Source organism: Carettochelys insculpta, chromosome 26 (assembly GCF_033958435.1).
Source record: "Carettochelys insculpta isolate YL-2023 chromosome 26, ASM3395843v1, whole genome shotgun sequence".
Lineage (NCBI taxonomy): Eukaryota > Metazoa > Chordata > Testudines > Carettochelyidae > Carettochelys > Carettochelys insculpta.
The window spans coordinates 7,462,639-7,486,794 of NC_134162.1; the positions used below are offsets into that span (position 1 = coordinate 7,462,639).

General features: G+C 48.9%; 1 protein-coding gene across 1 annotated transcript; it reads right to left on the minus strand.

The window, feature by feature from the left end:
• Nucleotides 1-2,286: 2,286 nt before the first annotated feature.
• Nucleotides 2,287-11,187, minus strand: LOC142001823 (green-sensitive opsin). Its single transcript, XM_074977417.1, has 5 exons — nt 10,827-11,187; nt 7,521-7,689; nt 4,040-4,205; nt 3,003-3,242; nt 2,287-2,418 (listed from the first exon to the last, which is right to left on the minus strand). Exons 1-5 carry the CDS (start codon nt 11,185-11,187, stop codon nt 2,287-2,289), a joined length of 1,068 nt encoding a protein of 355 aa, XP_074833518.1.
• Between the last annotated feature and the right edge of the window lie 12,969 nt (nt 11,188-24,156).

The window sequence follows — 24,156 nt, forward strand, 5'->3', positions numbered from 1 at the left end:
CTGCTCTGGCCGCAAATATGGTGCTCCAAGTTGTGTAGAGTTATGGAACAGTACCTCTGAAATACCTCGCCCCCCCGACACCATCCAGAGTAAATGCCACACAAATAGGGAGTCCATTCCAGGTAAGGAAAAAAGTCCAGTCTGAGTGTTCCCCAAGACTGTGCAAGTTTTAATGCAAAGGAAGACTAGGGGATGTCTTTTCAGGTAAGAAGCTCAAAGGCAGATCTCTACTTTATTAGAAGCAAATAGGAGACCCTGGGCTGGATTTCTGTGCCTGCCTGGAATGGATGCATTTGGGGAATGCGCAAAAGTACTTCTAATGGGATTTGGCGGTCCGGATGGCTTGTTAGCATGGGATGCATTGAAATAGCCATGAATTAGCTAAGCAGAATGTGAGGTTAAAGGCTGTTCACTGACTCGGAACGCAATAAAAAATGCTTCTCTGAAACTAGATCCTGACGCCACTGCAAAATCCTCACTGATCTGAATGGGACAGGGATTTGTCCCCCTACGGCGTCAAGTTTGTGTTGAGGGTAACTCAGATTAAATCTACAGTTGGATAAAGTTTTCCCATTACTTTAGCCTGAACCACAATGGAAAATCATGCTCAGCTTGAGTCTGGATCTGGCTTAAACCCCGGAGCAGGGAAAGTTGCTGATTTATATCAGGTTCTGACCCACTGCATTGTATCTGTTCGACTCCATCCTGCTGGGAAGTAATGCAGAGATAGGTGTTGCTGCCCTGCATGCAACCCCTCCGGTCCTCATACAACAGCATGGGGTGCAGCCAAGCCAAGCAATTGGGTAGTGTTCCTCCTGGCCACTCTGAGTGCGAGGGCAGGAAAGATAGTAAGGAACAGAGAGGGGGAATTGCAGACCACCAAAACATGCTAGTGGACTGTTGTGCTGTGCGGCAGCTTCCAACCGAGGAGAGAGCATAATGCCAGTAACCAGGAGCTCTGGTGCAAATGCAAGGGAGAGATGTCTTCCTGTCCAGCAGCTGCTCACACCCACGCTTTCAGACCTGCAGGCATACACATGCTTGCACTTGTGTGTGCATGTACTCATACACTTGTACACACCTGCGGTGTTGGTCGGTGATCACACTTAATCCTATCTCTACTTACACTCAGTTCACACACATGCGCAAGCACTTTAGGCAGGGGGGAGGTGAAAGCTAGCCCAGAGTTTGCTCTTCTCATGCTCTTCCTACCAGGCTGTCTTCCAGGATCCACATGATTGCTGAGCTGTTCCCTCTTGCTTTGAATCATTGGTAGTGGTGCCTGGTGGTAAATACACCAAAAACTCCTGCAATTCCCTGACCAATGAGAGCTATACATGTTCAGATGCAGCTAGCATGGCTGTAGGGAAGCACGATACCCACAGCTGCTCCCACTGAATGGTCACGGGCCACTCTAGTGGGCTGAGAATGAGAATGGGAGCCAGGAACTCCTGACTCCTAATCCCAGCTCTGCTATGTGGCCTTGATCACATCATTTCACCTTTCCATCTTATCCTTTCTGCAATGGGCATAGTGATGTCACCCAAAGGGGAGTTATTGTAGAACTGGAGCAATAGCAGCAGCCATTGAGGATGGAAGCTGAGCTAGGAAATGTGCTGCTGCTGGCTTGTTCTGATTCTAAAAGCACCCATGTAGCACCCAAGTGCTGGACAGCTCCCTCTCCACCGATGTCCGTTACCACCAGTGCTATTTCCCGCATGACACAAGCTGCTTCACAGAGTGTGACCCACGTGCAGCACAGCTCTGGGGGTCGGGGGGGAGTAGCTTCTGGGGCCACTCCTCACCAAAACTCTTCAGCCCCTGCCAAACTAAATGATGCTTTCTTTCCTTATATATATGTGCACAGGGAGGCAGGAGGCGCTGAACAAGTCAGCGCAAAATTGACTGCACAAATTGATAGTGTCTTTGCGTGAGTGTGTGCAGCAGGGCATGCAAGGTCTTGTGTGAGAGGGCTCCAAATGCATTATTTGGTATTTGCACAGAGGCCTGCTTGCACAAGTGGTTTGCATATACACAAGTGAGCCTTTGCATAAGTGGGTTCTGTGTGTGTGCTGCTATTTGCAGGGAGGGGCCACATTCAGTACTGACAGCACTATGCTCACAGGGGAGGGCTCTTCTGCACACACCTGAGCAGGTGTAATATGTGATGACAGAGTACTAGGGCATGATGGCAGGAGATGAGACCAGCGGATAGGTGGGATGCATCAGTGTCTACTTCTTGATCCCTGAGTGCAGCAGGTCTCCCAAGTTCAAACTGTCCGTGCTCTATGCTGGCGACACTTGGCTGGAGGAGACGGAAGATACCTCGGTCTTGCTCTGGGATACAGTCGAGGAGACATCGTCGTCCCCAAAGGGGTTCTTGCCACAGCAGATCGTGGTGATCATGCAGTTACGGAACTGAAGGGAGAGAGAGAGCAGTGGCACCTTTGTATGGCACAAACATCTGTGGCGGAGCCGTCTCTGATCACGAGATAAATAGCACTTTGCCGAGCTATCTACAACACCTCGTCCACTATAGAGAGAGGGTCACTCAGCTGTTCTCGCTGCACAGGCAAAACTCCACAAATTAAGGCAGAAAGCAAAGGTACCAGATTCAGCTGTCCTTTGTCCTCAGAGCAATATGACAGTGGGAGCTTAGACAGGAGGGAGGTGATTTACAGCACAGTTGGAATAGCAAGAAGACTTAGATCAGGATCAGAGTGCATTGGCAGAGGTGAATGAGAGGGAGGAGTTAGACCATCAGGCAGTGGGGCGGGTCAGGACTGAAGTGCGTTGGCAGAGCAGAGGGAACTCAGAGCTGGAATGGCCAGGAGAAAGCTGCACATCAGGACTGAGGTGCATTAGCTGGGGGTGTAGCACTGCAAGAGCAGCAGGGGTGTGCTAGGCCAGGTTCAGGTTGTATGCCTGAGAGTTTCGGGGGAGACCTGGGACAGGAACAGCTTGGGCAGGGAAGGTTCCTCCGCTGGCCCTGGAAGTCTCACCTGTTTGTTCATGAGGACGTAGATGATGGGGTTGTAGAGAGAAGAGCTCTTGGAGAAGAAGGCAGGCACTGACATGAGTGTGGCGGAGAAGTCCGCTCCCTTGTTGGTGAAGATCCAGAATGCCACCACGGCGTAGGGTGTCCAGGCCAGGAGAAAGCCCAGAACCATGAGGATCACCATGCGGGTCACCTCCTTCTCGGCCTTCTGGGTGCTCGCTGACTCCTGTTGCTGTGCAGCGGCCTGTGGGAGTGGGAGAGGGCAGTAAGTTGAGAAGCAAACTGCAGGGCTGAGCTGTCTGTCCCCCACAGGCGAGCTGGGGAGAACGGGGTATCTGACAAGCAAAAGCCAGGGAACAGGCAGCGGGTCTGGGAGAGCTGAGCTCCCAGCCCAAGACATTTCAGTTCATGTGGTATCATGCCCAGAAGGGATCCAGCAGAACAGGGGCTGGGACAAGATCCTTTTCTCAGAGCCTGGACTAGCCCTGGAGCATGGACCATTTCCACAGCTCAGAACACATACTAGAGGCAAGGGCCTGGAGCAGATCCACAGCTCAGGATGTGGGCTGATACTGGAGCACAGCTTACATCTACACAGCACAGGCCATGGACTACCTCGTACCCAGACAGAACCCTCCCGGTTGTAAAGTGCAGCGGATAAGCTCTTACCCAGAGAAAGGAGGGGCTGAAAGGGATGTGTGCCTGGCCCTGGTGTGCGCTGATGGAGAGTCAGCCCTCCTTGAGATCCCTCTCTAAGGCACTAAGTCCCCGCAGCGCCTGCTTATAACTTATGGGTGGGAAATTTTACACCTCTTGCCTCTTTGCTAAGCCCCTTCCAGGCCTGTCTTCCAACGTGCTGGGGAAGGGAATCAAGAGAACACCAGGGGGCGAATCCTAGATTCCAAGGCGAGAAGAGACCACTGTGGTTGTCTCGTGTGACGTGGCCCAAAAGTGTTACGCTGATATGCCCAAGAGCCTGTTCTGCAGCTGTGGACCAACACCTCATGCTCCTTGCCCCTCTCAGCTCGACGCATACTGTACCTCTCGGACTTTGCATATGAGCCGCCCGTAGGAGAAGAAGATGACCACCACTGGGATGATGAAGTGACCCAAGAACATGTAGATGACGTAGGATTCATTGTGGTAGTCAGGACTGTGGGTGTAATAGTCCGGACCACAAGAGCACTGCATGCCCTCCGGAATGTATCTGCCAAACCAGAGCACAAGGGAAGCAGAAGAGTTAGGTAGCGCTTTTCGCAGCGGCTTCTGAGTGCAGCCTGTTGCCAGAACTGGGTGGAAACCAGGGATGGGGCCTAGAATCTTTTCAACAGGGGGATTTATCCATTGACTGAAGAGCCTGGGGCTAAACCAGCCTTCAATTGTGAGCTGAGCCCTGCAGGAGAGCACCCAGGTGCTTCCAGTGTGAAAGGCAGCAGGCTCCTGCAGGCAAGGTGCATTGACGAGAGTAGCTGGGGTTGCCAGAAGCAAGAGGAAGGCTGATGGGGGTAGCTGAGTACATGGGAGATTGTGTGGCACTGGAACTGGTGGAAGGAACCTCTTTGGAGAGTGTGTGTGTGAGAGAGAGAGAGAGAGAGAAATCTCTGGAGCCCAACCGAGTCGTTAGAGGGAGAGTAGGGGCAGAACAGCCACAGAGGCAAACCTAGCGCTGATAGGGCACTTGGCAGGCAGTCAGCAGGCACAATGCTGCATTACCAATTCCCTGAGCCTCTCAGAATTATAGCACCAGCCAGAGCCCTCGTGGCTGCGGCCAGGCATTGCGCAGGCTCCTTCCAAACTTCTCTGCCCATTCCCTTCAGTTCTGCTCTGCAGCTCCAACCCTACTATGTGCCCACATCCAGCTCTACCCACCTGCGCTGACACCCTCCTGCCATATAGGTGAGAAGCAGCAGTGAGTATTTCCGCATGGGGCTCTGCTGAGCCTTCCCTGGGTGATGGCAGCTGCAGTGAGGCACCATGCCCCAAGGCCAGGCAGAGTGGGAGAGGACCAGGCTGGGGCAGGGGTGCCTTCAGGAGAAGCCCCACACATGCCATTTGTTCTGGGATGACACGTTGCACTGGGGTGTGTAACAGTTTGTTGTGATGCACGTGCCTTCCTACAGGGCACAAGGTGTTTAGTCCCCTCCTTCTACAGCTGAGCCTTCAGCTGCCAGATGCCACCTGCTCTTGCTCCTGAGATGATGGGAAGCCTCCTATGGTTCGGGACAGGTAGGGGGATTTCCTGCCCATCTTGGCTGATAGTGTTAGTGCTTCTTTAACTTTTTACCTGTAGAATTCAATGCAGAATAAGATTCTTTCCATAGGGTTTTCATCACATTCTATAGAGCTCAAAAGAGAATCCTTTCCCTGCTCTAACACTCTGTAGGAAGGGCTTTTTTTCTAACTCAGCCAGGGGTCAGCAACCCCCAGCACAGGTGCCCAGAGTGGCATGCAAGCTGGTTTTCATTGGCATGCAAGGCTGGAGCTCAGCCCTGACCCTAGTACCCCATGCAGCCAGGAGCTTGCTCAAAGCCAGGCCACCTGTGGATTAAATATGGCAAAAGACCCACTCATGCTACCAACCAACGCCAGAACAGGAAAGCTCTGTGTCAGCATTTATTTATGACCGCAGCTGTTGTTGGTAAGACTATTCAGGACTTTAAAAAGTATCACCAGCACTGGGACCGTATAAAGAGGTCAAAAGGTCAAATTTTGGCCCTTTCTCAGAAAGGTTGCTGACCCCTGCACTAGAGCAACAGGATGGATCTCACTCTCTATGAACTTCCAGTGGGCTTCAAAGCAGCATCAGTTGTGGAGGGAGCTCCCTGGATCCTTCTGAGTGAAGGGTTAGAGACCTGATCCTGCACCAGCAGCTCACGTTCCTGTAGCATCCTATTGGTTTAATCTCTGGTCAGTTCTCTAGTCCTTTGCCATAAAGAGTGGAATTTAGGGGAAAGGACCCAAATGGAAAACCCCTCTGGTATTTCTTAGTTTGTCAGATTTGGGGTGCCTGTGACTCGGAAGCAACTTTGTTATTTTGATAGCTCATGTTCTGATCTTTGCAGTGCCATGTTAAGTAAGCAGGTAGACTTGCTGCCCGAGTCTTTTTTGGGATCAGGTGGCACTTTGCAGAAAGAGAGCTGCAGTCAGGACAGAAGCTTTGCCTGTGCTGGTGGGGAAATGACAAGTGAATGCACATGGAAGGCACCAGATTGACAGCCCCCCTTAATGCTCAAAACCCATGTTTACTTACAGAGCTTAAACTGTGCAAGCTTCCCATACTGTGCTTCAGTCCTGCCTGCCCAGTTCCCAACCAACGTGATATTTGGACTCAACTTGAAACGATAGTGTCTGCACCACTAGTGCTCCCTGTAAAATGAGCACTTGGGCAGCTGCTCTGGAGAGATTCAGGTGCTGCCTAGAGGATTAGCAGATCCCCCACAGCCAGCAGCCTGTGTTTCTATTGGAGGCGCACATCCACACATGCCTTGGTGTGCATAACCAAATGTATTCTGACCCTGGATGGAAAAAAATCAGAGGGAACTCTGCACAGCGCCTGTAATCTTCATCTTAATTAATTGGTTTCACTGGGATTTACTGTCCTAGGTAAGAGTTAACTGTGTAAGCTGCTGGTGCAGGCTCAGGTCCCTAACTCTTCACTCAGAATTCTGCTACAGCTGGGCTAGCCTGTATTCATTGCTGGAATGGGGACAAGCACGTGAGTGTCTGCCTCCCCGAAGGAGAATACAGCTGCTTGACCGAGCAAAGCAGGTGGTTATGGCACCTTATGAGCAGCCTGTGCTCCCTCCAAGCTCACAAGCAAATACAGAGACTTCTCTTTGCTTGGAGGGCCTGGGCTGCTGTTTTCCCTTCCTGCCCTGGTGATGCGCAAAGAGCATGTAGGCTTCTATTTGCCCTTGCCATGGTTAGTTCTTCACTCCCATGGTTCAGCTGATGCCCAGAGCTTTCTGGACTCGAATGGCTGGGAAAGGGGCTGCAGGTCGGGATTGCGGTGTCCCAGTAGAACTCTGTGGGACTCAGACCAGGTCCAGCAGAGCACACGTGGGGCCAAAATGAAATGTGTTGGTGGAGCTGGGGTGAAATCCAAGACTGGAATATCAGGAGTTGCTGAAGGTTAGGACTGAGGTGGTGCATTAGCCAGGCAGCGTTTAGGGAGTTTAGGAAAAGAATGACTGGAGGGAGGCTGTAGGGAAGGGTAAAGGAGCATTGGCTGGGCTGTGTAGGGAAGCGTGTCATACTCAGAGGTTACATTTTCAGGAAGGATCTCAAAGCCGAGTCTAATTCTGCTCTCGTGGCTGGTGTAAATCAGGAGTAAGTCTATTTAAGTCAAAGGCATTAGACCCGTATAAACCCAAGGTAAGCAGATCAAGGTAAGATCTACAACTACTCCCATGCATCAAGTGCTCCTGCATGGAGAGGACGCCTTGGTATTGGGATCTGAGCATTTAGACGATGGTCTTTGGCCAGGTATATGTAAACACTGTCCGGGTTTTGTATTACTCACCTGGACCAGCCAAACAAGGGTGGAGCAGCACAGGAAAGGGCCATTACCCAGGTAAAACTGATGCCCATCAAGGCATGGGTGGCAGAGAAGCGGAAGTTGCCCATGGGTTTGCAAACCACGATATAACGCTCTATGGCCAGGACGACCAGCGACCACAGGGCAACCTGACCTGGGGAGTAGGGAGAGAGCAAATGTAACATGAGCAATTGTACAAACTGTTCTTGAGTGAACAGAGGGGAAGTGTGGCCTGGTGAGTACAGCACAGGACCTGGGGCTGGGGTCACAGGCCTGAGTGGGAACTGATGCACTGGAGCGTCCCCATCTCAGTGTGAGCAGAGTCTGCTTGTAAAGTGCCTAAGAGCCTGCCCCCCAAATCACCATAGAAAGCACCCCAAAGCCCGTTTGAGTTGCTAAGTGTCTCACTTCGGGGCCTGGTCATTTGTCATCCCATGAAGTCACTGGGCCAAGCCTCGATCTGATGTAAGGAAACACAGCTGTGAACCCTCCCTTGCACCAGTTCTGAACCAGTCCCTAAGTACTGGGAAGGAGTGTTCCCACTGCAGGAGGATGAACCCAGGCAGGTGCTGGTGTGTTTATCTATCACAGGATAATCAAACTTCAGGGGATTATTATGGGTTAGCTTGTGCCGTAAGCCTGCTAATGCCCCTGGCATGTGCTTACCTGCTGATAGCTATGCCCCACACCCTTCCCTCTTAGGGTTTCGTGGAGAACTATAGCTCTTGTTGCTTCCTGTTAGCATAGGCTTTCTTTGCCCCCACCCAAAACACACACACGCACAGTTCAGACCCTCCTCCTCCTTTGCTGGGAGCAAAAGAGGAGCTTTGATCAGCCAGAGGGCCTGAAAGAGCGTGAAAGGTTAGAAGCTTTCATCAGGCACAGATATGGGGCCTTGCCACTGGAGGAATTAAAAATCACATTAATGGCCCTTAATAATATATATATATATATATATATAAAATATAAAAAGTTCCCTGCAGGAATCTGCTTTCTGAAGGGTGTTTGGTTGGCCAGATAAGTCACTGGGTATCATAGCCATTCGCTGGTTGGATGAGCACAGAGATGTACAATTATTTCATGCTGCTTGGAAATGGACTTTCTGACCAGCTGTTGTGCCACTGAGATTTGATCACCATCCTGTCTGCAGGAGTGAAACATCAAAGGGTTGCAAACATGGTCAGACCAGCTGGTTTTGAAAACTCTCTGCATGCTTTGCACAGCTCTGCTCAAATACGGTCTGAGCTCAGTTTCTGGTCCTTTGTACTGAACAAATCATCTTTCCTCTCACTGAGAGCTATCACACCTTCCTTCAGCTGACTGATACACTATTAACCCTCATTCTGCTCCCTGATTTCGCCCTTCCCTTTATGAGCATCAAACTTCTTCTCTCTAGCCTGGGGCGGACTCATTTCCCCTTCCCAAATATAGGTGGGATCATTCCGTCTTTCTCTGATACTGACTGGATATTCCTCCTCCCAAATACTGACCTGGCCCTTCTCTTGTATAAAAAACTGCCCTTGCTCCAAACTTCAGCATTGCAACTGTAAGATGAATTGCCTTAGCCCAGTGATTCCCAGCCTGGGATCCTCACACCCCTTGGTGTGGGAGGTATTGCAAGGGGTCCGTGAAAAAACGATAAATAAAAACGATAATAGAAAATAAGTTTTCAATAAATTGCAAAGTTACACTATTCTTAATTATTATTATTAAATTATCTTCCTCTAATGTTAATTGCTGTCTGAAATGCTATGCTGTGGTTTCCTAGTTCATTGAATGCAGTGGACGTAATGGCTAGAATTGGCTTTGATGGGGTTCTGCGAATGGTTTTGGGGTGATTGGGGGTCCGCACTAATGAAAAGGTTGGGAACCACTGCTTTGGACTGCTGGTTTTATATAAAACCTAGAGCACCTCCTGTGAGAACCTGGGACAAATTTATGTGCTCCAGGAGGTATCAAACTTTATTTTTTGCGTACCTTGTGACAGACTTGGAGGTGGGCGTCTTCCATTTCTCCATTGAATGTGGATGGTGAAGGGTAAGTTTCCTGTGCTAATAGAACCATCCTTTGGGAAACTCAGTCTTTTGGACCTTTTCGGTCCTTGCCCCTTCCGCTGAGGCTACCAACAAAGGGGCCCAGCTAATGTTGGTTGTGATGCTTACTGCTGGGGATAAAGACCCACCTACCCATTTGATGCAAGCCACTGACATGGTCTCCGATGAGGTATTAATGTCATGGTGTGATTAGCATAGCCCAGGCGGAAAAAGCCTCCATGTTAGAGAGCTCTATTCAAATCTGAGCAGCTGCATTCAGGTGCTGTGTTCTGTATGCCAGATGCCTCCAGGTCAGACCATGGGAGGAAGAGTCATTTTCACTCAAAAGTGACCTGCTGGGAAATAGCCCTATTCTGCACAATATTCAGCAAGGGTCATTTTCAACAGAGGTGGAGGCTATTTCAGAGACCATGGCAGGTTAATCTCAGGGTGTTCTTGCCTTTGCGTGGACCCAGGTGATGGGCTCACACCCAGAGCTTCCCAATTCAAACATGTAAATTTTGGATCCTTTGCTGCTTGGGCTGATTTCTTATCACTGCCCCTTTCTGACACTCTGGCATGGTTTCAGCCATTGTGGGCTTCCAGCAGAATTTTTAAAAGTCTATTTTTGGCATTGTAGTCTTGGCTTGCCACTGTGCCATACCAATGCATGAGGCTATAACACAGCCATTTCATTTCACTGCATGGTGCCTTTGCATTACAAAGCAAGCTAACCCTTCAGGGAGCAGCATAACATGCTGATGCCATGTATCTACACCACATTTGAGGTCTGTGATTAGAGTACACGTACATGAGCTCAAATCCAGCTGGCTCAGGTATCAAAACAGTGAAGTCACAGCAGCATGGGCCTGTACAAGCATGCCTGGGACTCCCAGTAATTACTTGCAGGTCTATTATCTATTACTGTGCTGAAATATGCACTGCCTTGGCTTCACTGCTTTGGTACCTAAGCGAGCTAGATTAAAGCGAGCTTCTGCTTGGCTTTGTCTACCTGGGTTGCAGCGCGGTCATACTCTGACAAAGCAGAGGAGTTTAGGAAGCAGCAGCCAACAGGTGCAGCCAAGAATGTTTCAATGGGGGAGAAACTCAGCCATTCCCATGGAATGGGTGTCATGCTTCCAACTGGAAATAAAGCCAGGGCAAATGCCGACTTTCTATCCTCTCCTCTGGCAAGGCAAGTGTGCATCATTTTCCTCCTTCCCTTCAAACCCTCCAGTACCTCCTGCCAAGCTCTTACCTCCCAGCGTGGCAAAGAAGCCTTCCACAGCACAGCCCGTGGGCCCAAAGACAAAGTAGCCATTCCAGGCTGTGTAGAAGGTGACGGTGAAGCCAAAGCAAGCCATGAAGAGATCAGCCACCGCCAGGTTGACCAGGATGTAGTTGAGCGGCTGCCTCAACTTCTTGTGCTTGAAGGTGACGAGGAGGGTAAGGAGGTTGATGGGGAGCCCAGTGAAGATGAGGAAGAAGATGTAGCAGCACACGATTCGGTACTTCCAGGGTTCGGCTAGGTAATACTGTGGGTACTCAAAGGGGCTCCGCACCAGCCCTGTTTTATTGGAGAACGGCACATAGAAATTGATACCTTCGGTCCCGTTCATCCTTCTGCTATTTTAGCAGCAGCTCTTTATTATTGAATTATTTCTTTTTCTTAAAAAAATTAATTTATTGTCAACCTCAGTAAAAATATAATAATAATCCCTCCCACCCCCCCAAAAAAAATCCTCCAGAAAATGCAGAGCTAGTGTGTCATCCCTCATCTACATCCCAGAGCCGGCAGCGGCAGGGTGCCATGGGGGTTTTTATATCCTTCGCCCACTTTGGCTGGAGTGGAGGAGGGAGTGAGGGTAGGAGGGGAGGATTAGGGTCTAGGCTAAGTTTGTATGACAAGGGCAACGGGATTGAGAGGGGCTGATGGTTTAAGCACCTTCTAAGCAGCTAGTTGGCCCCAAAACCTGCATTAAGGCGTATTAATTTCTATTAAGTGTTTAATATCTTGGAAGGAATTTGGTTTGTTTGGAAGTGAGGTGAAGCAGGAGCAGAGCGGTAAATTGGCAGGTGGTAACCATGAAAGAATGATATGTGGGTAGCACAATATAATAGAGAAAGGAGTGGTGGAGAAGGATTTCTGTACCCATTTGAATTTCACCCAAATGACATCCCTTGGGACTGGCCAGTAGCTAATAAGGTGAGCTGGTCAAATTATTTGAGAAAAAGGAGGGTCCAGTGGTTATTGCACTGGCTTTGGATTTGAAAGACCTAGGTAAAATTCCCACACCCTATGCAGTCTTGGCCATGTCACTTTAGTCTGTTTAGGCCTCAGTTTCCCATCTATGCAATGGATTCTCTTCCACCAGACTACTGACTTTATTTCTAGGCTGATCCCAGCTTTTGCAAACCTATTGCTAGTTTATAATCTTCAGCAAATAATTTGGAAAAGCAATTTCTACATCTGGGTTGTCTGTAATCTGCATCCTTGGACTGTGCCATATTGGGTCTTAGCTGTGTTGGGTTGGTTACTTGAGTCACATGGTGGGAGTTTTTCTGCTCCCTTACTAGCTGGCTGAAACTTCTTCAGACAGGGAACAATGAGATCTCATCCTTCCTATGGTCAGAGTAATTGTTCATGCTAAAATTTATGGAATTGTTGGGTTCCATGAACACTGGAAGACTCCAATGTGCAAGTCATTCTGTAATACTGAACTGTATTCAGAACAGTCAGGTTCTCCCACCACAGAGATGAACGAACCAGCAGCACTTGGATTTTGGATCAAAGCTGCAGAGATTGGCAAACCTGACCCTGCACCCAAACTGGGTCACAATGGAATGGTGTCTCTGTAGGTGCCTTAGAACAGTGCACCATTAAACATACATTTGTCACAACATCAGCCTGAGACAAGTCCATGTGTTAGGAACCAACCAGCTTTCTCCTTCTTTCTTGTCTTGGCCAGCCGCGCCTGCCCTTCAGGAAGAAGTTGTTTACTGTGTGTGTTGTGCTAGTGCCTAGAAGCCTTACTTAAGGCCCATGCCCCGGTGTGCTACAAACGGAACAAAATGGCTGTCCCTGCCCTCAAAGACTTTTCAGTTTAAATAAGTACTGGGATTTCTAGGCTGACGTCTCAACTGAATGACTTCATAAGCCAAAGGCTGTTGCAGTGCCAGGCTGTCAAGTGGAACTAGGAAAGTCTGGGTTCTGGGAAAAATGCAGATGGTTCTGCCAGGCTCTCCCATAACATCCTTTCTTGCAGCCCATGCTGCAGCTCAGCTGGGAGGTGGGCCACAGGGCCTCTTCGTTGCAGTTAGGTTTCTGAAGTGTGTAACTGAACAGCTGAACTGTCATGTGGAATACACTTGTGCATGGAAGCAACAGACTGACTGGAAAGCGTCTCTTCCTTCCACTTTGCCGGGTGGGTTGAATTTATAAGCCTGTCCCCTCATCCTCTTCCTGCCCTGCCTCAGGGATGTGCTTTTAAAAAAGAATGTCAGAGAGTCAACTCCATCAGCTCATTCCTTACAGACTCCTGGAGGAACAGTGAATATTAATTCCCGTGCCTGCTGGAGAGTTCATGAACCAGAACTCCTGGGTGCGTTCAGATCGGAATCTAAACGTGGTAGTGTGGGACCATCTCTTCAGAGGGATTTGAACTAGAATGGCCTTCTCCTATTTTACTGGCTTTGGGATGTGGCTAAAGCTCTAAGCATTTCACAACTGGGCTGAATTCAAATCAGAGATTTAGAAGCGAAAATCTCTCTAGGCTCTGCCATGTCATTTTGCCCTGGAGATTCTGAGCCCACCTCTCCAAAGAGACGCATGCCAACCAGCATGTGCCTGGTGAAAGCACAGAATCCCCAGCACCTCCAAGCCACAAGCATGCATTTGTGTGTGCTATTAAGAGGGTTGGTTTTTATGTTTAATCTCTATGAGCTAAACAGGCTGTAATGTGAACTTTGATAACAATGTTTCTGGTTTGTCATTGGTAGAAGGATTGGATTTTCCCAGGTCAGGAACAGGAAAGAGTTGTGAAGTCAGGTAAGTATCACTGTCCCCATTTTACAGATGAGCAAATCGGGGTGTATTGCATTATCACAGTGAGTTTTTATCAGAGGTGGGACTAGAGCCCAGGAATCCTAACTTCCATGCCTGGTCTCACCAGTAGCTCACATGTACTCCTAGCTATGGAAATAGAATGTAGAAGTCTCAAGTCCTAGTCTCATCAGGCTGTAACCCTAGAGGGCATTATTTAAATAGGTTTAGGCCAATGGGTTTCCACCTGTTTTCATTCGTGGGCCCCTAAAACATTTCGAATGGAGAGATGGATCCCTTTGGAAATCTTAGATCTAGTGTGTGGATCCACAGACCATAGGTTGGAAGCCACTGGCATAGGCAGTAGATAACAACTACTGTCATCTCAGACACACCCAACTGTCTCGATCCTGCTGGAAGTCAATGGTAAAAGACTCGTGGTCTGTAGTCAGTGACCCCAGCTCACCCCTGGGGGTGCAGTAAAGTCACTGGGTTTTTCAGTGGAGCCTCCTTTGGCTTCCCAATTCTGGAAGGGGGAGCAGAGCACAGGAAGGAATCAGTCTCTCAGCTTTGCAAGGACTGAATGACCAGAAAGTAGAACCAGGCAACATGGGGTAGATCACTCAATAAGTTGTCCTGTTCTGCTCTTTCCCTCTGAGGCATCTGGCACTGGCCCCATACAGCTGTTCATATGTTCAAGGAGGCTCCTTGGCCACAGCTCTAAAGCCAGCTTGACATCTTGCCATAATTTGTTCAAGACATGGCAACTGGAGAAGGGGAAAGCATTGTAGTTGCCTTGGGCATCCTGCATTCCTTCCCTGCCTGTCTCCTTTCCCTGGAGTGGCTCAAATCTTCACTTTCAGCAGTCGCTCGATAAGGAGTAGGACATCTTCATGTCCTACTCCTATTTATGGCGGCTGAGCTTGATTCTGGAGCTGCAGGTCTTATCACAGAAGGGGATGGGTCGGTAGCTGTTGGAAGGGCCAGAGGCAGTTTTTGCTGCTCTTTTCTTCTCCTCCACCTCTCCTTGTCTGCACTGCGGCAGGAACTCTCAAATTGTGCCACCGCATCACAGATGACAGCTCTCCACTGGGCATGGTCCTGGGCAAGGTTCTTCCAAGTGTTGACATGATGCTGCCGTTTTTCATCTGCCTTCTGCATAACCTTATATCACTTCTGCTGGCCCCCAATGCTCCTCCCTCCTTCCTTCAACTCAGAAAACAGAACCTGTTTTCAGAGGCACTGGTCAGATATCCAAACCACATTAGGTGTTGTATAAAATTCACTACAACCTACCAGCCAGTTAGGAGTCCTCCCATTTTTCTGGCTCTGGACTGCCCTGCAAGAACCTGTATGATCTCTGAATATGCCTTGGCAAGCCAAGCTGCTTGAATTAACCCATCTGGGCCTTTCCTGGCTTCTATGACTCATTCCAAAAACCCGAGATACAGTGGGTCAGCATTTAATTTTGCAGCAAGCTGGTACTTTTGTCTATCATACTATACATCTGTCTGTGTTCATTGCCATCGAGCAAAGCATGGGAAAACACGTCCCCAGATTTCACAGGAACCTGAATATCTCATTGTTTTATGTTCTGTTTTTCTTGGGCTATTGTCTGTATTTGCATTGGGGATGAAATATTGTGTGTGTGTCACCCAGATTTAGGAAGGGGTGAGTCTAAGTTCCACTTTAAGGTCTGGTCCATATAAGAGAAGGCATCTATTAGGGTGCGTTTTTACAGTAAAGTTATTTCAGAATAATGGCCGCTATTCAGAAATAACTTTGCGAGTATCTACACAGCAAAACTGCTATTTTGAAATAAATGATAACCCTGCTAGGCCTCTAATAGCTCAGTGGTTTGAGGATTGGCCTGCTAAACCCAGGGTTGTGAGCTGAGCCCGTGAGAGGGGTGCTTAGGGATCTGGGGCAAATAGATTATTTTAAAAAAAAAAAAAGGTCAGGGAGAGGGTGGGAATGATGCTTGGTCCTCCCAAGAGGGTAGGAGACTGGACTCAGTGACCTCCCAAGGTCCCTTCCAGTTCTATGAGATGTATATCTCCATATTGTAGACTCTATTTTGTGTGGAAGTGCTATTTCAAAATAGCTAAGCAAGATTTTGGTGCACATTTTGGTGCACATTTTGGCTACGTCTACACTACAGCAATCTTTTGAAAGTATTTTTTTTGGAAGATCTCATCTGAAAAATCTTCTTTTGAAAGACTACGTCCACACACACACAAAAGGATTGAAAGCTCAATCTGCTGTTGATAGTGTGTCCGCACAGTCCTCGCTCTTTCGAAACAATGGACAGGGATCAAAAAATCCGTCACTATGAGGACTGCTCTTTGGAAGAAAGGGCCCACAGAGCATCTACACATGCTTTTTTTTTTTAAAAAAAGAAGCTGTTGAAAGGAGGCATTCTTTATGATCTGGGTGTGGAAGATGGCTTCTGGAAGTAAAGCTGCTGTCTTTTTCAATGTGGGCTTGAAGGAGCATGTTTTGTGTGTGGACACTTTGCTTGCTCTTTCGGAAGAGGGCCTGATTTTCCAAAAGGACTTGCTAGTCTAATCATAGCCCTAGTGTGTAGATGTACTATCTTGAGAGAAGCTGTTCCAAAAAAATCTCTTCTGAAATAGCTTATTCCAAAATAATGCTTTCTAAAGGGGTTGTTCCTTTACCAGTAACAGCTTGTGTTCTTTAGAGCTGAAGGTCCAGGGTTCAAACCCCATTGTCCCCTCAAGCAGCATCGTTACATACATTTTAGTCTTAGGTTGGTGCCTTTGTGTAAAGTATTGCAGTAGGTGACAAGGGCCAGCTGTTACGTTATTTCAGTGCTGAGGGGGAGAAAAGCCATGTAGCTCCACAGCCAACCGAGGGTTCAGTAAGTAGACTGGGGCAGACCCAGTGTTTGAGTATCGTTGTTGTTTAACATTTATATTGCAGCACTGCCGAGAGCTGGGGTGGGCAATAAAATCCTGGCGGGCTGCTGCCATATTTTCCTGCACCTCTGCAGGTATCCAGGGCTGTCCTTAGGATTTATGGGGCTCTGTGCAGTCCTACTGAAACAGTGCCCTGTGGCAACTGGAACGCTCAGGGAGCGGGGAGGGAAATAGCAAATTTTTTAGAGATGCGATTTTAAAATCTTCAGCAACACACTATTGAAATATTTTTAAACAAATTTTAAACTAAGGTCCTGTCGACGAACCCATTAAATTTAGAAGCTGACCGTACATACCTGGGGTTGGCAAATGCCTCTTCAATAGGCTTCATTACCACTTGAATGGCTTTTTCCCAGCTTCCGCTAATAGCTCTGGCTGGCTTTTTTCACTTTTAAGTTAATTAGATCCTCTCCAGAGAAGCAGAGACACAGAACAGGGATAGGAAGAGGCAGGTGGTTGGAAATTAAGACTCATTGGTGCCCCACAGCATATAGGTAAGGATGGTTCTGCAGGTACCGGGCAATAGCAGCTCTCATTGTCTGTGAATTGCCATTTGCAGCTAATGGGAGCTGTGGGAAACAGTGTCCCAGTCCGCACCACTTCCGGCCACTTCCATTGGCCACGAACAGCGATATATAGATATAAATATAGAGGTGTGGGCCCACCAGCGGCTAATCTTGGTGGACTGGATCCAGCCCACAGGCCAGGGCAGCAACTTCCAAGAGGAAAAGCAGCTCAAAACAGCCCTGGTAATCAGGCATTGTGGGAGCAGCCAGGGAAGAGGCTGCCCTGAATCAGTTAGGGCCAGCTGGTCTCACTTGAGGCTGCCTTTTGAAAGTTTTCTCCCAGTAGGGCGGAGGGGCAGAGCTCAGGAGGAGTTTGGAGAGGAGTGTGGAGATTTAAACAAGCAAGAAGAGAGAGAGAGAGATGCAAACAACTAAGGTAACAGCAGAGGCGATGAGCAGCTCCTGCTGGTAACCAGGGGACTCAGCTTGACCACACCAGGGTGCTTTCACCCCGCTACCCTTTGAGTTCAGGGACTAAAAGTCAAACTTGGGCAAGGGCAACCAGGGACTGAGCAGAGGACTGGGGCCCAGAAGATACACGGACTCTGTCACAGCAGGTATTTACCCACCCTGGGCTAGAGGCATCAGCCAAGTTAGGGTTCCAATGTGCTGGGTGCTGTATGGGAATAGTTATTTATGGCCTGATTCTGGTTGGAAAGGGGAAAATACTGTGTTTGTACCAGCAGCCAAAATATCTATTGTCTTCAGTGACTGGAATATTAGTAAATGTCTTGCTTGGGCGCTAGGCAGAACTGTACCCAACCAAGGAGAAGGGACATCTCTGAAGCAGCAGCTGGAGAGGCTGGTGCATGATCTGCAGTGAGCAGGTGGCTGTTGAGGGGCAGAGAGGCTCTGGAGATGGTTTGAGAAAAATTGGCAAGGAAAAGTGTGACTGTTCCAGACTTCAACTGAGGAAGCAAGTGGGAAGGAAAGGACGGTGTCATGTCATCTCCTCAGCGATGAATTTGGGTCAAGGGGAGGTTACGTCACTCCATGAAATCCATCAGAATTGGGTCAGAACTAGCCTCGAACTCATGTGCTCATGTCTTTGTCTGAGCTCCTCCCTTCTAGTTCAGGATGCTGGACACTGCAAGAAGGGCCTAAGGCTTCTTAGCAGAGCTCTCCCACTAATCTGAGGCATATGGTGGCGTACGTGACCCTGATCTGTTAATACTGTAAGCCCCTGTCTCTTCCCCTCCCACCCGCTGCCCTCTTCAGAGATGAGGTGGATGGAAAATGTCAGTGTTGTCTCTCTGGAGAAACTAGATTGTCCCAAAAGCTGTGGACACGTTGGGCAGGGGCAGGGGGAGGTGTTAGTGGGGGCTGCAAGGCGGGAACAGAAGGCCACAGGGTAGAAAGAATAATATCTTTATCGCCAGCATGCTCTGATCCTCCAGCTTTGGACTGAGTAGGATGTGGCTGGCGGAGATCAGAATAATCAGGTCATTGAAGCAAGGAGTGCCCTGGGGAAAGGGTTCTGGCTCAGAAGGCTACCGTGGGAAGGGGGCTAATGTCATCTTGGTACACAAGTGAGCAGTGACTGTGGTGCATGAATGAACCCGCCTGATTCCTTTCTTCTCTCTGGGGTCTCCTCCGGCTGCTAGCTGATGAAACACAAACATCTCTTAGTTCCAGAGAGCTCCCTGGAAGATGCTCTTCCTTGAAGGTATTTTATAACCTCTCCTGAGGGAGGAGGGAGAGATTTTTAAATGCACCAAAACTAGATTCCCCCCCCACAATGAGCCTATTTCTGTTTGTGTGTTTCTGTAAACTTTGGTTTGCAAATAGCCAGGACCCCTCCAGCTATCAGCAATTGAGGGAGCAGCCAAAGGCAGCAGGTTCTTGGGTGGCTGATTTGGCCGAGCTGCTCGTCATCATAACAGTGTATGGTGTTGCAACCTGACATGTGGCATCATAATGTCATGCAGATTTTCCCTGTTCACCCAAGACATTAGGGAGGGGCAGCTGGGCCAAATCTGCCACTGTCGGCCTGTGACATGTGGGGCTGACACTGAAGTTTTGCCTGGGGTGGCAGATAGTCTCAAGCAGCCTCTGAAAATGTGGGCAGGGAATCTCATGGGAATGTGACTTTCCACCTTTAAGACTTATTTTCACGAGAAGAGCCACCCTGCCAGCATTTTTGTGCTTCCCTGTCCTCTGCTCGGAAGTGTAGAGGGACTCACAAAATGAAGAATAATTGGGGAAGTAGGAGAAACTAAACCAGATGGTTTTGGACCGCTAGGAAGATTCAGCTGGAGTTTGGAAAGAAAGCTGGAGTTCATCCAATGAAATCCACACACCCAGATTAGTGAACATGAAGGACGAGGTAGAAGTCCCTGAATTTACTTACGTTCCTCTTGACTTTTACTGTCTCAAACTGTATGTGGGTTTGAACTCAGGTCCTGTTATGCAAAAGATGAGGGTAGTATCTCAGGGTAGGTCTACACGGTAAAGTTATTTCAGAATAACTATCCTAGCATCTACACAATGCAACCAATATTTTGTAATAATTTCAAAATAGCGGTTGGCTAATTTCAAAATTGGTAAACTTCATTCTGTGAGGAATAGAATTTTCAAATGCACCCAAGTCTTATGGGCTTTCAGTAGCTCTCAGGCTCCTAAACCGCCAGGCATAAGTTACATATACGATGTCCAGGTGTTGATGAATTGGTGGGCTCTGTGCTTGCTGGCACCCAGAGATAAAGTCTCGGGGCCACAAACCCAGCCAATATAACTCAGAGAAGCCCCATCGACTTCTGTTCAGGCTCCAGACATGAGGCTGGCATACTTCTTTCCAGCATCATCATTCTTTCTGGGAACTCCATTTTCTCCCTTTGCAGCATCAGGTTATCATGGAGGGAGCAAAAGGCTCAAACTAGGTGCAGCAAGCTCTGGTCCTTGACTGACATGGCTTTAGAGTTCTCGTGAGGTCAGCAGCTGTCCGACTGATCTCTAAAGGCCTCAAGTCAACTCAGAGAAGGAAAATGATAGTGGTTGGATGGCCGTTTTCCCCCAGGGTGTGAACTCAGGTTCTCCCAACCAGAAATAACGAAAACAGAAAGTGAGAGCATTAATCCAGTGTCTGTTAGGGCAGGAAACCTCATATGACACCTCTTGGAGGGACCAATGTAATTTAATGAACAGGTCAGTGGTGAATTTGGGCTGTGATTTAAAGGATGCAGAGAGTTAATGGCTCCCTTTTTTGCCAATGCAGTTCCACTGCTGTTTGTCCTCAGTTAAAGGAAGGGGGTTGCCCCCTGTGCACATGCTGTAGTGTGCTCTTTGGGGCAGAACTTTTGTAGAGCATTCAGCACAAAGGGGCCCTGATCATGATTGTGGGTTATGGGTCAGCAATGGGCAGCCAAGGCTAGTGAGTGGACCACTAGTGGCTCTCTTCCGTCTCAGTGAGCCACATGATTGGCAGTGGTGAGCAACGTGCAGCAGATGGACCATTGAGGTTCCATGCATGGCCCGTGCGCCCACTGTCTGCCCCCTTCACTCAGGCGTCTCGTGTACTGGGGCACGGGAGCCCGTCACTTCCTACTCCTCCCTCTCTCTCCCAGAGCTGGAATGCCATGAAGAGCTGATTTGCAGCATTCCAGTTCCGGGTTGGAAGGGAACAGAGCAGAAATCGGGCAATTCACCTGCCCGGAAAGTGCTGGGAGGCAGGAAGAGAAGGAAGGAAATGTGAGGGTCTGGGGCCCTGGGGCAGGAGAGGCCTGCTCACGAGAGGGGAGCAGCTGGGGTCCGCGGGCTGCAGGTTGCACGCTACAAGTCTAACTCCATTGCTATGGATACTCATTTCCAGCGCTGAGGATCTGGCCCCATAGTTCTTCTTTTGCAGCCGAGTTTTCATCAGGCAAAAGCCCAAACTCTCCCAGAGTCTGAGTCACAGACAGCTCACAAGTCACGATTCCTAATTCTTATTTCTTCAGAGGCCAAGGGCATTGGAGGGAGATGCAATTCCAACTTCCCTGCCTTGTGCTAATCAGTACCCCAAATGCACCCTGTCCCTGTCTAAAAGGGTCACATGCCTTGGTGTAACGGACCCTCCTGAGCTGTCTCTCCACTTCTACCTTTGTGCTGAATGCTGGACCCTGATGTGGTTCGCTTGTGAACGTCAATGACCATCCCCTTCCCTGCTTACTAACAGCCTCGTGCTCTCAGCCCGGAGGGTAGCAGTTAACAAAGGGAGAATGATTTGGTGCTGTCAGAAAGGGAAAGGTGCTGATGGTAGCACAGCAAGGTCTGAAATGCCCATTGCTGCTCTCAGGGACACGCGAGAATAGCAGGAGGAGTTGTCGGGAATGATGAAACTCAGTTCCTGTTGACTCAGCTGCATGGAGGAAGGAGGCCTTTGTGTGCTAAGTGACAGGAAAAGTGATTTGTTAACTGTATGGAGGGAAGTTTCTTAGTGAACACACTGAGTCAAGCCAAAAGTGGTGTCTTCCCACTGGCTCCAGCACTTGGGTCTGATTCAGGGGCCTGGTCTGCAGTAGAAAATTGTCGGCTTAAAAACGTCACTTGGTATCAATACACACACACTCTCTCTCTCTCTCTGACCAAGTAACATTGTTAAAATTACCTCATCCCCTTTGAGTCCAGTGAGCTAGTAGTTCCTCTTGGGAAGGTGGATTACTTGCTCCAATGGGAGAACTGTACCACGATAGCAATTCAAGTCTAGGCATGACCCCAGTCAAAGTAAGGCCCCCGTAGGCTGCTGCCTGAGCATAAGGGGCCCTATAAGTGAGTGGATATGGCCCCATTAGGTTAACATCCTCCTCCCAACACAACTGAGAGGCGGGGCTCTTATCTCCAGAATATAGATGGGGAAGTGAGGCACAGAGAGCCTAAGTGGCTTGCCCCAGCTCACACAGGAAGTCTGTGGCAGAGCAGGGAATTGAATCCAAGACACTGAAGCCCCTGCCTAGCACCCGAATCACTAGCCTGTCCTGCTGATGTATGCAAAGAAATGAAACTTAAAAAAAGACTTTCTAAAACCCTTCGCCAGCCCATACAAGCCCTGGTCTCACAATGCCCCACCCCCCAGAACATAAACATTCCCCCCCGTTAGTACCTGTAACCCCCAACTTGACCCTCACCCTGCCCCCAGCAAAATCAGTCTGTTACAGTGGGTTAGTCTTGCACTAGAATGTATTGTGGTAGCCTCAGTAGAGGCATCTTCCTGCTATTCTAGCAGCTAGACCTTCCTAGCGATTGTCAACCACTGTAGGTCGTGTGGATAAATGTGAGTGGAATTATTCAGGGAGGGAGGAGGTGGGATGTACAAAATTCTGCCGTCAAAAACCAGAAGCCAGTGCTCCTGCGTTGGGCCAGATTTAGAAATAATACCCTGACCTGGATAGTGCTTTTCACAAAGGTTTATATACTCCTCCTGGGGAGGGAAAGAGCAAATCTGGAGCTGTAGCATGATTCCTTGGTACCCACTCCTTTAAAACAAGTGCCTTTCTCTGTGGCAAATAGGAGCTGTGCATAGCTGGCCTGTTGAGCAGCTTATCCCTGGCTTGAGAGCTCACCTGATGGGAAAGGGGTTAAAAGGAGATAAATCCAGCATGTTGTGGGGACCATATGGAAGGGGAAGAAAACCCTTGAGCCTGTAATTGGATTCATTCCCAGAAGCTCCCGGCGGAGGTGAGCCTGAGTGGAAGTGACAGGTCGTGATCTGCGAGCTTCTGTCAGCTGGGCTGCCCAAAGCAGGATGTGTTTGCACAAACCAGTAGATCAGTCCCTTAGGCTGGATCAAATAGATTTAAGTGTGACAGTGAGAAGTGGAGCACAGCTCTAGATTACGGTTCAGTTTGGTGGTTTCAAGTCAGGATTAACTCTGCTGCAGGCGACATCTCTAAGCAGAAGCTCCTGGCCCTCTTGTGGCTAGAGGGATGCCAGCGGTGGCAGGGTGCTGCACACTCTTTGTCTTTGGCCCAGGTGGTTTGTCCTGTGTGTCCATGCCACAGATACAGAATGGGAAGCGACTATCTAGCAAGGAGTACTTCAGACAGGGATCTAGGCATCATAATGGACCACAAGCTAAATATGAGTCACCAGTGTGATGCTGTTGCAAAACCAAACATGATTCTGGGATGTATTAACAGGAATGTGGTGAGAGCATTTTTCTGCTCTACTCTGGTTAGGTCTCAGCTGCAGAATTGGGTCCAGTTCTGGGCACCTGCTCAGCTCCTTCTCCAGGTTTCTGGCTGGGATGCGCGTGTTTGCAAGATACACAGCAAGAAGGCAAGAGCCCTAGAAAGATCAGTCAGCAGCATGTGATTTTATGTGGATTGAGTAGACCTCATTCCTGCTCCAAGGTTCCCTCTAATTTTTTCCATCCACAGGCAGCGTTATGGGCACTCAGGCATGTGCGGCTGTGCACCATCAATAGAAACACATGTTGCCCACTGCGGGTGGCCCTGGCTGTTCTGCTTATCAGCTGGGCGGCATCCGAATCTCTCTTAGGCAGCCGCCCAAGCACTCAGCTTACAGGGAACACTGCATCCCCTCCCGCGCCTGGGCCTCTCCTCTTACCACTGCCGTGCAACAGCATCTCCGTGACAGCCACAGTACTTGCTTACACGGAAAGGTAGGAATCTCTGGAACATGGTCATCTCCTGCCCACAGAATGAGGGATCCCAGAATGACTGCAGAATGTGTGTGGCACTGTCAGTGTTTTCTTTTAACAGACTAATGCGATATATTTTATAGGGATTGGAGGAAAATGTTTTGGGGGAATTTTTGTTCCTGTTTAATTTTGGAAGTTATCTTTTGTCTTATCTATATTAATGTGACCATTATGGGAGCAAATTCCTCTAACACAGGAATGGCCTCACTTAAAACAGACTTGGATCTTCCCCACCCCCAGAAAGTGAGAGCTACAGAATATGAAATGGTGTCTTCGGGCACTCATCCCAGTTTTAAAGAAGTGTAATTCCCTTACTGCTAATGGAACAACTCTTCATTTCAGTCTTGAATGCAAGGGGAGAACAAATGTTACCACCTCTTGCCATTATTTTTGTGAGTCTCATT

What these genes read in the sequence shown, in the direction of transcription:
- LOC142001823 (XM_074977417.1), bottom strand. Translation starts at nt 11,187, where the DNA reads ATGAACGGGACCGAAGGTATCAATTTCTATGTGCCGTTCTCCAATAAA. An exon ending in CTTCTTTGCCACGCTGGGAG is followed by an intron (nt 7,690 to 10,826) that starts GTAAGAGCTTGG and finishes CCTACTCCCCAG; the next exon opens with GTCAGGTTGCCCTGTGGTCG. An exon ending in TCATATGCAAAGTCCGAGAG is followed by an intron (nt 3,243 to 4,039) that starts GTACAGTATGCG and finishes CCACTCCCACAG; the next exon opens with GCCGCTGCACAGCAACAGGA.